Source organism: Nerophis ophidion, linkage group LG06 (genome assembly GCF_033978795.1).
Source record: "Nerophis ophidion isolate RoL-2023_Sa linkage group LG06, RoL_Noph_v1.0, whole genome shotgun sequence".
Lineage (NCBI taxonomy): Eukaryota > Metazoa > Chordata > Actinopteri > Syngnathiformes > Syngnathidae > Nerophis > Nerophis ophidion.
In genome coordinates, this window is record NC_084616.1 from 54,342,833 (window position 1) to 54,357,150 (window position 14,318).

The window sequence follows — 14,318 nt, forward strand, 5'->3', positions numbered from 1 at the left end:
AACTTATCGGAATATCTCCTCAGACTTCTTCTTTCCAAGTGAGATGCATGATTTATGATCTACAATACATTTACAGGCAGCAAGGAAGCGAGGAAGCAGTATACCACTCGATGATATAAATATAGGAACACATGATAGTGATCACGTCCCCGCTACAAATAATTTGTCTACATTATCGCTTATGATAACAAAATTATTAATACTTGGTTAATATTCAAGTCACGAAATGTGAATCGAGTCTTTGTGGCGCTTTTTGGAATGGTTGTTTATTGGCGGAATAATAGAGCTCCCATTTGCTTTGCTGTAAGCATACTTTTGTTTACGTTTATTTAAAAAAAAAAATCTATATGTCATGTCTTTCATTATGATTGTAAACAATAGGAAAAATTCCCCAAAAAAGTTTAAGTGTTAAGATAAATTTTCCCAGGTTATATTTCTACTCTTTTGTTGAGAAGATTTGTTGTACATTCTCGGGTAGCAGGTTATTGTTAGGGAATAAAGGAATACTCGTGTAATTATTTCCCCATATTTCTACTTAATTACTCAAATATGGTAAGATTTGAGAGCTGTAGTTAATATGGAGTGATTTTGGTCCAGAAAATATTAATATAAATATTATTATAATATATTAACGTATTTCGTTTACCCTAACAGCATATTTTTATTTGCCTTATCAATGTATTCACTTTGTATTTGTCTTTGACTTTCCGTCTTACTGTTATGGAATAGCATTGTTTTATTTCTACTGAGATTCAATAATAGTCTGTTTTTATCAAACTCTCTTTTTTAAGTAATACATTTTTTCGAGGTAAAACATTCTAGTGTGCAGACAAATACCGTTTTTGGAGGTAAGAGATGACTCTTACTTGCTGATTGTTTCAGCTGTCACTTCAGCCTTTGTCGTAGCTGGCGTTGCTTCCTGGTGTGACATTTCTGACAATATTTCTTATATTATTCCTTTTGTGTTCTCTCCTGAATAGAATGTGGTCGTATCATCTGTAAATAATACTAACTTTAACTGTATAGAGATTATTCAGCTATCTGAACTCACTATATTCTTTGCTTGCTGTACTTATCCTACTAAGTCAGACCTACACTGTTTCAATGTCTATTTCTCTGATGATGCAATTGTTGATGATTGAAGTGCTGATATCACCCAAACCCTCCTCATCCCACCCCAGATTAAAAATAATGTAAATGATTCAATGTATATACTCTGATGATTAACTTGTGTGATGACTGTATTATGATGATAGTATATTTGTACCATGAATTGATTAACGTAGACCCCGATTTAAACAAGTTGAAAAACTTATTCGGGTGTTACCATTTAGTGGTCAATTGTACGGAATATGTACTGAACTGTGCAATCTACTAATAAAAGTTTCAATCAATCAAAAAAAATGTTAGTCCCCCTGGGGTACATCAAAAAATATATTAACAGATGATTAATTGTGTTTGCCTAACTTCTCAAATTGCTTTGGACCATTTGGTCCAAATAACATGGTCTTCAAAATGTGTTTTTGTAGCAATCTGTTACACGTTGAGAACATAAAAAAGCCAAATGAATAATTAACATTTGATATAATTATATTTTTACAATAGAAATTAATTGTACACTTATTTTAATAACCAATTTTTGGGAGCTGAGCAAAAAGAAACAACTCCCCTTAAAATAGCCGTAACAAACACTTACACAGCTTTAGAAAGCCTATAACCCCCGGTGTCCTTTAAGTGTTTTCACCTTGGAAAGCATTTGTATTTGTCCTTTTAGGCTTTGCAGAGTTGCAGACAGACATGACAGACTTGACCAAGGAACTCAATCGCAGCCAGGGCATCCCATTCCTGGAGTATAAACAGTTTGTTACGCGCACGTTCTTCCCGAAGGTGAGAATCTTAGTTTATCTCCTCGATCTGATTTCTAGAGGCACCATCATTTTTCTTTCTGCTGCTGCTGCTGCTGCTGTTGCTGCTGCTGCTGCTGCTGAGCTAATCTCTTCTCCCTACATGTCTATTTCATACTCCCTGCCTCTTGGAATATGCAGGAATATTCACCTTGGGGCTTTGAATGCACAGTAGGTGTAGCAAAATGTCGCATAAATTGGCACCCTGGTGGAGAGTTAATGTGTTCTCAATAGGTAAGCATTTTTCTGACGTGTGATCCACCCTGAAGGGGTCCATCAGTGCGTGGGTATTTTTCCACAAATACACAGGCGTACAACTCAGCAGGCTTTATCTTGTAAGCACAGGCTTTGACTTTCAAGGAGACAGAACAATGGCGGGCACTGAGACAGGAGAACTTTACTTTCTGATTTCGCAAATCACTCTCAACTCACATGCCCACATTACGCTCCCAGTGTGCCAGCAGCCATGTTAATTTACTACACCGGACACACGGATCAGATTTATCCTCTAGTATTTTCCACCCAGACAACAAACATTAGGGGTGTGAATCTTTGAGCACCTAACGATTCGATCCAATTTTGATTCCTGGAGTGACGATTCCTTACGAATGTATTTTAGGTTCTCGCAAAGTGTTATTTGGCATAATGATGACATAATGAAACTTTTTCAAAAAAGGTTACTGGTTAAAATAGCGCAGTGGTTCTTAACCTGGGTTCGATCGAACCCTAGGGGTTCGGTGAGTCGGGCTCAGAGGTTCGGCGGAGGGCAAGACACACCCAACTCATCATGTAAATAAAAACCTCTCTCTATCGGCGTATTACGGATAAGGCAATAGAAGAAGTAATTTGTTGTGAGTTTATGCACTGTGTTGTTTTTGTTCTTTGAACAAGGTGATGTTCATGCACAGTTCCTTTTGTGCACCAGTAAAAATAACATGGTAACACTTTAGTATGAGGAACATATTCACCATTAATTAGTTGCTTATTAACATGCAAATTAGTAACATATTGGCTCTTAACTAGTCATTATTAAGTATGTAGTAATGCATTATTCGGCATGGCCTTATTATAACCCTAACTCTCTAACCCTGGCCCTAACCCTCTAACCCTAACCCTAACCAAACAACTTTAAATTAAGTATGTGTTACTTAGAATTAGGGCTGCAACAACTAATCGATTAAAATCGATTATAAAAAATAGTTGGCGATTAATTTAGTCATCGATTCGTTGGATCTATGCTATGCGCATGCGCTGAAGCTGCTTTTTTTATTAAAAAAAATATATATATATATATATATATATATGGATATATATATTAAAACATTTTTTTTAAATAAACCTTTATTTATAAACTGCAACATTTACAAACAGCTGAGAAACAATAATCAAAATAAGTATGGTGCTAGTATGCTGTTTTTCAATAAAATACTGGAAAGGATAGTAATGTAGTTTGTCTCTTTTGTCCGATTAATAATTGATTAATCGAAATAATAATCGACAGATTAATCGATTATCAAAATAGTTGTTAGTTGCAGCCCTACCTATAATATGTTCCCCTGGTGTCCAAAAAAACTACAAATTAAGTCTTTGTTACTTAGAATATGTTCCCTATACTAAAGTGTTACCAGAAACATCCATCCATCCATTTCCTACCGCCTATTCCCTTTGGGGTCGCGGGGTCGCTGGTGCCTATCTCAGTTACAATCGGTCGGAAGGCGAAGTACACCCTGGACAAGTCGCACATCAGTTACCAAAAACATATACCTTATTTTTCGGACTATAATACGCTCTGAAGTATAAGTCGCACCTACGGCCAAACTATGAAAAAAACCTCGACTTATTGTCCGAAAAATACAGCAACTCTGTCTTGAATTTGAAAAAAAACACTTAAATTGTATTTTTCACTAAAGAAGTGTTCGGTACCTCCAACAAGGTTAAAAAGCACTGAAATAGCGCCTTCTGTTTGCATAGAGATGGCCGTCTTTTTAAAATGTACTATTTAAAAAAAAATTTGGATTTGAAAGGGTTTTTTTTTTTTTTTTAAATGATTTTTGAAAATTATGGGTCGATTTAGAATCAACATGAATTAAAATCGCGATTTGGGTGTCAATCGATTTTTATATGCACCCATACATAAAAGTCCTTAAATTCTCTGAAGGCATTAAAAGCATTTCTGTTTTTTTCTTTTCTTTTTTTGCTCAAATCTTGAAACAAAAATACCAAACAAGAAATGCTTTGTTTTTGTTTTTTTTCACTATGGAGGTTTTTTTGATCAAATTCATTTTCATTAAGTATACATTTGCAAAGCATGGGTTATTTGGCCTGTGACATTATCTGTCAAAAAAAGCCTTCAAAAGGGTCAAAACAAAAATAAAAATATGTGTTTGATATTTTTGTTTGGGATTGAAGTTTGAGAAACGTTAGCAAAAAGGGAAAAAAAAATATTCCAAATTGATTTTACAACTTCCAAATACTAAATGGTTTGTATGTCCTATCATCTTTTTTCTTTTTTAATCGATTTTTTAAAAATTTTGAATCGATGTAAAATCGGGATGAATAAAAATTTCAATTCGGATGTGAATTGATTTATTTTGTGCACCCCAAGCAAACATGGTCCTTGGGATGCTCTTGTTTCTTCACAGGACTACATCTTGGACACAGACCACATGCAAGCCAAACGTAGCTGTCCTATATTGACAGACAGATCTAAAAGGCCGCCACTTGGCCCCCTGTCAGTTGGTCTCCGAAACCATTAGGTCTGGCGATGTTTGGCGTCACGGTGTCATGTTTCCTTTTCAATCCTCACTCTTGAGTCCATTGAAGGGCCTCTCTGCATAAGTCTGCCCTTTGGTTCCGGTCTTGATTTACCCGAAAATGTTCAAGGCTGCCTCTTTTTCTGCTGGTTTTGGTCTCATAGTCATGTAATTATGATTGCAGCTGGCTTTTTTTCCAACCTCCTCTTTATGCGTGTGTTTTTCAGATGTGCTCTGATTACGAGAGGCGTCTGGTCCAGCCCGCCTATGAGTATGATTCAATGGGCCCTCGAGCTCTGCCAGAGACCCACCCGCTGCTCCAGGACTGGCAGGTGAGGGGTTAAGCCATTAGGAAGTTTGCTTGCACACGCTTCTGTGCCTTGATTTGGGTCCTTATTCATTCCTCGCTTTTTTCAACTGGGTCACACAGAAGCTTATTAAGGCTCTACGGCGAGGTTGTTGATGAGAAGTAAAAAAGGAATATTGTGCAGTTTGTGTGTGTAGTTAATGCTTAATGCAGTTTGTGTGTGTAGTTAATACTTAATGCATGTTCTCCCTACGCACCAGATTTGTAAAACACCCCAACTTAGTACACGTCGGACAGCTGTACAGCTCTTGTGGAAATTGTTCTTGTTTTATGAGTGCATGTGAGACGGGAAAGAGGCAGCCATTTGAAGACAGTGGGAAAGTGTAAACTTTCGCACCTTTCCCTGCATGCTAAAAGTGGGAGCACGCATGTGTGTTCACATTACCAGAGAAAGTAACAATCCCGAGCTAGTTTTGGGGTCGGCAGCCAGAGGGGGAGCCTGTCTGACTGTGATGAAGTGCCCTGGATCCGCGTCGTCTTCCCAGGAAGTGTTTCCAGGTCGCGGAAAATAAATCTCACAGGCTAGCATTTATCTTAATGGACACCTCTGTTCTCCTTCTGTCAGCGTGCAAACTGCACCATATGGTTGAAGTCCGGAGGGAAGACTTTGTCACACTGCTGCGTAGTCGCACCCATTGATAGACCAGACTCATTAAGTCGACTCTGCACATTTAGGGAGCTGCAGAAAACGAGAACTGGGTGCTCGCCGGGGACCGGATGAAAGGGATGAAATAGATAAGGAAAGATCAGCAGGTGTGTCAGAGGTCGTTTGCTGAAATAATTATTTTCTGCCCTTTGCCATCAGGCCACCAACCAGACCAGACCCAACGTGGAGGAAGGCATCACAATGTTCGCCACGCTTCTCAATAACAAGCACTTCTTGATCACCTTTGTCCACGCCTTGGAGCAGCAGAAGGATTTTGCTGTGCGAGACAGGTAACCATCTCTTCACTAAATGCGAAAAAACAATGATTATTATTATTAGGGCCATCAAACAAAGCAGTCCTTGCAACTTTTAGTCATCCACACTCCAACAATTTTTGCAAATGTTGAGCCATATTTTTACTTAAAAATGTAATGCCAACAAATTATATTTTGATTATTCCTAAAAAAGAAAATTAAATCATTCATTTTGGTGTCTGCTGACGGTTTTTAATGTTGTTCATGGGTTTCATGTAGGGAGTAAATAATTAAAATGTAAATGATCTCCAACATGAAAAAAAAAGAGTTCCATTTTGGAATGATCCAGACGCACCGTCACAACGCCACATCATTTCCCAGAACGTACCTTCAATTTTCTCAAACTAGGTTATGTTGTCTTGATCTCTCTTCTATATGGCCCAGAAAAGGCTGTGCATATTATCAAAAAAACGCCACCGGTTGGACCATGAGATCCCATAAATGTGTAGGGAAATGAGTGTCTCCATGGTGACAGCCTGATTACACGCAAAATCCTCATTTAAAAAGGGTGGTTTGCACCAATTTTGCCCCTATCAAATGTACATGCAATCTTAAAGGTGCTGTTTGCAACTTCCTCACAGTTACATTTTTCAAATAAAAAAATATAACAGTACCACCACCAACTAGCTTATGTTACCATTAGTGGTTTTACAGAACACCTTTGATTGACAATTGTCTATATTTTTCACAAAGACAAATTTTATGAGATAAAAAAATGTTACGGCCAGAATAAAATGCCTGGTGTGTACGACGGTCACTCATCCAGTCTCGTCAACACATACTCGCAGGGATGGCGTGCACACATACAAAAGCAGTCAAAGTGAAGCCAAAAACAATTTGCAGTCGTGTTGTTGTTGTCATAAGCTATACATCCAATGACAGCTAACGCTAGATATCCAAATTGCTAGTATTAGCTAACAACAGCTAAAGCTATTGTGCGTGCATGTGTTACGTACTTATGTATGTATTTACGTCATTAAATAAGAGAAGCCGTAAGAGGGCGGGATATACTATGTAAAATACATTGGTGCCCTCTCGGCATCTGTGTAAATGTTGCAAACAGCCCCTTTAATAGACCACCCGGCACACACCTACTAATACTACACATAATTTTATAGCTTGCACGTGCTGTTTAGCACTTCTTATTTAAATTTTAGGACATTAGGCCCTATGTCTTAAAACAATATAATAATAATATTCAGTTTTAAATGATACAAGTTATACCAAATGTTTTGAAAGATTTAAATTTGAATTTAATTGGCACCGCCCCACAAGATGTCGCGTGAGAGTTATAGGGAGTGGAATTCAATTTAAGTAACGAGAATGTTTCATGTTTAACAAAGTTTTTCATATTGACTTTACAAACACTGGAATTAAACCCAAACTCCCTCCATTTTCAAGACTTCCATCCATCCATCCATCCATTTACTACTGCTTGGATAAAGTAAAACATTCTAGGAAATGAAGCGTTCTCCCATAACATCAAATTAAATCGGTTTTATATACAAGATGTTTTTACTCTTCATTTTCAATCAGAAATGTTTGCCATCATATAAATATAATATATGAGGTTTATGGTAATAATGTTTCTATGAATTATGTAAATCACTCACAACATGATTGCTGACTACACCCAACATAACTTCGAATTTGACTGACTTTCTGTTTATTTCCTTTATCCATCCATCCATCCATCATCTTCCGCTTATCCGAGGTCGGGTCGCGGGGGCAACAGCCTAAGCAGGGAAACCCAGACTTCCCTCTCCCCAGCCACTTCGTCTAGCTCTTCCCGGGGGATCCCGAGGTGTTCCCAGGCCAGCCGGGAGACATAGTCTTCCCAACGTGTCCTGGGTCTTCCCCGTGGCCTCCTACCGGTTGGACGTGCCCTAAACACCTCCCTAGGGAGGCGTTCGGGTGGCATCCTGACCAGATGCCCGAACCACCTCATCTGGCTCCTTTAATTGAAATTTAATTTACAATTCTACTTCCTCTTTGCAAGCCCAATTCAACATAATGAATTTTAATTGAAATTTGAGAGACTTTCTTTAATTAGTTTAGAATTTTTCAGAAGTGTGATTGACATTTCAAGTGATTTTAATGTATCAATACACTGACCGGCCATACATTTAGGTACACTTGCAAAATACAATAACTTGCCAAGATAAATATGATAAAGTTGACTTTTTATTGGCACGGTTACAGACAATACGTTTATTAATGTGTTTATTCAGTGGCTTTCCCTGGTGGAAAACTGCACGGCATCATACTGAAAACTTAAGTGTAATTTTATTTATGTTTATGTCATAATTGAACACAAGTTGTTATTGTTGGATTATGCAGCTGTGCCAGTAGCAGGCAGGACATCAGTCGATGCATTCTATCAATATATTCATCCATCCATTTTCTACCGCTTGTGCCTTTTGGGGTCGTGGGGGGTGCTGGAGCCTATCTCAGCTGCAAAATAGTGTGTCCTTAAAGGAGACAGTCATTATATACATGTCAGCTCAGTGTCAGCATTTTCTTAATTTTGCTGCATATGAGAGTCTTTTTGTGGAGGAGATCCCCAGCACTTGTGGATTAAGTCATCTGGACATTCCCTGGATCAGAGCAAGTCCTTAAGGTGCCTCTTCTTCAGTCACAGGTGCAGCCAAAGCGAACATTATTGTTTCACTAATGCAGCTGTATTCAAATCTCCACTGACTTTACACTGGCATGTTTGCGTGTTTAACTCATCGCTTCTCCTCTGTTTTTGGGATTTCTCACCGCATAGATGCAGTTTGGCGTCCCTTCTCACCATCGCCCTCCATGGCAAGCTGGAGTATTACACCGGTATTATGAAAGATCTGCTGGTGGACCTAATTGATGCTTCAGCCTCCAAGAACCCCAAGTTGATGCTGCGCCGCACCGAGTCCGTTGTGGAGAAGATGCTGACCAACTGGATGTCTATCTGCATGTACAGCTACCTCAAGGTGGCGACAGAATTTTGAGGGCGCTCCTCCAACAAAAAATATCTCCCATCGTCTTGCTAATGTTCTTATTAATTCCTCAGGAAACCGTGGGTGAGCCCTTCTTCCTCCTGCTGTGTGCAATCAAGCAGCAGATCAACAAGGGCTCCATTGACGCGATCACAGGAAAAGCACGCTACACCCTCAACGAGGAGTGGCTGCTGCGCGAGAACATAGAAGCTAAGCCACAGGTCAATTCCCTCACATTCACTCAATTTCACTTTTACTCTTACGTATGTTTTATAACTGATGGTTGTCTTTGTTTTTGCAGAATATCAACGTGTCCTTTCAGGGTTGTGGCATGGACTCTTTATCCGTCAGGGTTATGAATACAGACACCGTCTGCCAGGTGAAGGAGAAAATCATAGAAGCCTTTTATAAAAACCTGCCCTTCTCCCAGTGGCCCCGGGCAGAAGATGTAGACCTAGGTAAGACCACCGTTCCGCTGAATATTATTTAAATTCTTTGACAGCCTCCTTTCCAAAAGGTCAATTCCTCTCATGAAACTCCACGAACCTGCGGCTGCAATAAAATAAATGACAGGATGCATTGAGGACATTGTACAGTAATAATTGCAGGAATTATTGCTTCCAAATGGCTAAAGAGCCTGCAGTGCTGATTTGATTAACGGCCCAAAAGTATTTCTATGGGCCATGACATGCAGAGTCACAGTACGGCTGACCTCTGTTTCGCATCTTTTATTCTCTTTCTCTCTCTCTCTCTCTCTCTCTCTCTCTCTCTCTCTCTCTCTCTCTCTCTCTCTCTCTCTCTCTCTCTCTCTCTCTCTCCCTGTCTCTCTCTCACTTTTACCTTCTCCCCCTTAGAGTGGTTTGACTCTGGAAGCAACAGCAAACTTCTGCAGGATCTGGATAACACCTCAGTGATGGAGGATGGGCGAAAGAAACTCAACACAGTATTCCATTACCAGGTGTGTGTGTGTGTGTGTGTGTGTGTGTGTGTGTGTGTGTGTGTGTGTGCGTGCGTGCGTGCGTGCGTGCGTGCGTGCGTGCGTGCGTGCGTGCGTGCGTGCGTGCGTGCGTGCGTGCGTGCGTGCGTGCGTGCGTGCGTGCGTGCGTGCGTGCGTGCGTGCGTGCGTGCGTGCGTGCGTGCGTGCGTGCGTGCGTGCGTGCGTGCGTGCGTGCGTGCGTGCGTGCGTGCGTGCGTGCGTGCGTGCGTGCGTGCGTGCGTGCGTGCGTGCGTGCGTGCGTTCGTGTCACCTCATACTGTAACAGGATATTGAAGATGAGAACTGTGTGTAAAATTTGTGGCAACCTTGTTAGTGGAAATGTTGGCGCATCAGTTTGCAATTGCAGAGCTGTTATGTAGTTTCTGCATATGCAGTACACAACTGTTATAAAACCCCTGTTTCCATATGGGTTGGGAAATTGTGTTAGATGTAAGTATAAACGGAATACAATGAATTGCAAATCATTTTCAACCCATATTCAGTTGAATATGCTACAAAGACAAGATATTTGATGTTCGAACTGATAAATGTTTTTTTTTTTTGCAAATAATAATTAACTTTAGAATTTGATGCCAGCAAACCGTGACAAAGAAAACGGGAAAGGTGGCCATAAATACTGATAAAGTTGAGAAATTATCATCAAATACTTATTTGGAACATCCCACAGGTGTTCAGGCTAATTGGGAACGGGTGGGTGCCATGATTGGGTATGAAAGCAGCTTCCATGAAATGCTAAGTAATTCACAAACAAGGATGGGGCGAGGGTCACCAATTTGTAAGCAAATTGTCATACAGTTTTAGAACAACATTTCTCAACGAGCTATTGCAAGGAATTTAGGGATTTTACCATCTACGGTCCGTAAAATCATGAAAAGGTTCAGAGAATCTGGAGAAATCACTGCACGTAAGCGATGATATTATGTACCGTTGATCATTCAGGCGGTACTGCATCAAAAACTGACATCAGTGTGTAAAGGATATCACCACACATGCTCAGGAACACTTCATAAAACCACTGTCAGTAACTATAATTGGTCGCTACATCTGTAAATGCAAATTAAAACTCTACTATGCAAAGCAAAACCCATTTATCAACAACACCAAGGAACGCCGCTGGCTTCGCTGGGCCCGAGCTCATCTAAGATGAACTGATGCAAAGTGGAAAGAAGTTCTGTGGTCTGACGAGTCCACATTTCAAATTATATTTGGAAACTGTGGACGTGGTGTCCTCCGGAACAAAGAGGAAAATAACCATCCGGATTGTTAGAGGCGCAAAGTCCAAAAGCCAGCATCCGTGATGGTATGGGAGTGCATTAGTGCCCAAGGCATGGGTAACTTACACATCTTTGAAGGCACCATAAATGCTGAATGGTCCATACAGGTTTAGGAGCAACATATGTTCTCATCCAAGCAATGTTATCATGGACGCCCCAGCTTATTTCAGCAAGACAATGCCAAGCCACGTGTTACAACAGCGTGGTTTTGTAGTAAAAGAGTGCGGGTACTTTCCTGGCCCGCCTGCAGTTCAGACCTGTCTCCCATCGAAAATGTGTGGCGCGTTATGAAGCGTAAAATACGACAGCGGAGACCCCGGACTGTTGAACGACTGAAGCTCTACATAAAACAAGAATGGGAAGGAATTCCACTTTCAAAGCTTCAACAATTAGTTTCCTCAGTTCCCAAACGTTTATTGAGTGTTGTTAAAAGAAAAGGTGATGTAACACAGTGGTGAACATGCCCTTTCCCAACTACTTTGGCACATGTTGCAGCCATGAAATTCTAAGTTAATTATTATTTGCAAAAAAAAAATTATGTTTATGAGTTTGAACATCAAATATCTTTGTAGTGCATTCAATTGAATATGGGTTGAAAAGGATTTGCAAATCATTGTATTCTGTTTATATTTACATCCAACACAATTTCCCAACTCATATGGAAACGGGGTTTGTACAATGTTTATCTAATGAATGACAATCAGGCTCAGTCAATTTGCCAGCTAAAAATATAAGCAAAGGTGGGTCGACTAGACTAAAATTTACCTCAAGTTAGAGTACCGTCACTCTAGTAATATAAATTGAGACAAACTTTATCGAACTCCAAGAGAAATTGTTTGATGCAGAAGCTCAATTACCAGAAGAAAATATTACTAAAACACTCTCAAAAGCACTAGGAAAAAGGAAAATTGATAATCTAAAATATAGCAGTTGTTATCGCTCGAGCCTCACAGCAAGAAGGTCCTGGGTTCGAACGCCAGGCTCGGAGTCTCTCTGTGTGGACTGTAGAGTTTGCATGTTCTCGCCGTGACTGCGTGGGTTCCCTCCGGTTACTCCAGCTTTCTCCCACCTCCAAAGACATGCACCTGGGGATAGGTTGATTGGCAACACTAAATTGGCCCTCGTGTGTGAATGTTGTCTGTCCATCTGTGTTGCAACCCCGAAAGGGGCAAGCGTTAGAAAATGGATGGATGGATAATAAACAATACCAATTATACAAAAAAGATAAACTATGATAAGAAAACAATAGAATGGGGAGGCTGTACAATTAAATACATTAAACAGTCTTCACATACATTATTAATACATTATTATAAATTAGGCAAAGAAGTATAATTATAAATACTGTAGACACGTAAAAGTAAAAAGTAGTCAATAAAGTAAGTACTTAAGTAAGAGTAAGTAGGTATCCAGTCACAAAAAACTACTTACTGAGTAACTGGTGAGTAACTCCTGATTTGTTTAGGAGGAATTTCTAATAGTACAACTATAGTTGTGTTTGTGTGTGCGTCTGCCCTGTATGTGTGAGAGACAGAAAGACACTACTACAGTATATGCTACAAAAGATGCACATTTTACAGTCACTTTGGATATTATAACTGGGCTAATATTAGCCTGTGCGCAGCTAAAACAATTGAAAAACATCTAAAACCTACTGCAACGTGTTCCCTCTAGTCAACATGGAATTGTTGTAGGCTAAAGTATGAACATTTTTACTGACACAGATGACAGCACCTTATTTGAAAGTTATTTTTTATAGTTTGTGAGTAAATTTTGAAGAGTTGTGCTGCCTCGTCTGACGTCATGTCACCTTTTTACAATGTGAGGTTCCAGTGCGGTCATGTGACTGCTAGACTTTGTTTGATTGGTAAAATGGAGTAAAAGGTCACTTGTGCTTAAAATGGATTGGTCAAACGGAGTCATGTGACAGTGCTAACTGAAAAAAGTCTCTCTAACAACCCAACATAATGTGTCTTTGCATGCAGTAATCAATTGATTATAAAAATGAGTAAGTAAAAGTAAAAAGTATGTTGCATTAAAACTACACTGACAAGTACAATTTATCCAAAAAAGTTACTTGAGTAAATGTAATACAGTAAATGTAGCGCATTACTACGCAGCTCTGGCAATAAGAAATAGACTCCTTTTTTATTTATGGTATGGTATGATATGCTCTTTTGTCATTGATGAAGCACTAATAAATTTCATTTTCACCACAAACCCTTTCAAAATTAGACACCAAACGTTATACAGGAAGACATAACAGGAAAAGGTTGGGTTGCCACTTAACTCGATTGGCAATAAGCACACAAACATTTTACACAGAAACCACAAGACTTGCAACAGGAGGTTAGGGGCCAGGCATCCGGCCCGAAGTTGCCAGCCACCAGGCTATGTTGTCCATCATACCATGTGGGGTGAAGCAGTGGCAAAGATGTGGTGTTGGGATTATTGTGCATATGCTCATTGCCAGGGTGTAGTGTTGTTGTGTCTGTAGGCATGGAGTCACTCTGCAGAGGTTACGAGCAAAGTTTGTCTGATCCAATCATGCATTCTGGCTCTCAATGATAAAGATAGTAAAGTGACTAATAGACATGTTAGTATGTAAGTAAACAAAAATATTCAATTTGTTATTTATAGTTTAAGCTCTAAATGCAATATTATAATACAGAATGTATTTAAATGTTTGATTGGTGCATCTTCAATGTCCACATGTTCAAACAAAATACAATTGCTATTTATCCACATCACACTTAAAATGCATAAGCTGCCTTAAGTAAATCAAACTTTAAGTTTAGCAAATAATAATGATCGTATTTTTTCATTCATCATTAAGTTGATGGTTCTGTTTGAGGTTTCTTCTTTGGAGGGAGTTTTTCCTTGCCCCCATTGCCAAAATGCTTGCTCATGTGGGGTTTGATGTTTTAGAGATGGTTCTAGACCTAGGGCCTCATGTATTAAGAGTTAAGTGGATTTCCTACAAAAAATTGACATACGTTCAAATCCAGTAAACAGAGTATACAAACATAATTCAGATGTTACAAAGTGTTTGCATGCACAAATCCAAACACATTTCTTTTGTACATCC

The 14,318-nt window shown here is 39.4% G+C and overlaps 1 protein-coding gene across 1 annotated transcript in view; it reads left to right on the forward strand.

Moving 5' to 3' along the window:
- plxnd1 (plexin D1) overlaps positions 1-14,318 on the forward strand; it is a 146,978-nt gene that overhangs the window by 115,476 nt on the left and 17,184 nt on the right. Inside the window, exons 22-28 of the mRNA XM_061904274.1 lie at positions 1,775-1,887; positions 4,885-4,989; positions 5,830-5,960; positions 8,755-8,953; positions 9,034-9,180; positions 9,261-9,417; positions 9,814-9,917. Coding sequence (XP_061760258.1) covers positions 1,775-1,887; positions 4,885-4,989; positions 5,830-5,960; positions 8,755-8,953; positions 9,034-9,180; positions 9,261-9,417; positions 9,814-9,917 — 956 coding nt within the window. The remainder of the gene's footprint in view (positions 1-1,774; positions 1,888-4,884; positions 4,990-5,829; positions 5,961-8,754; positions 8,954-9,033; positions 9,181-9,260; positions 9,418-9,813; positions 9,918-14,318) is intronic.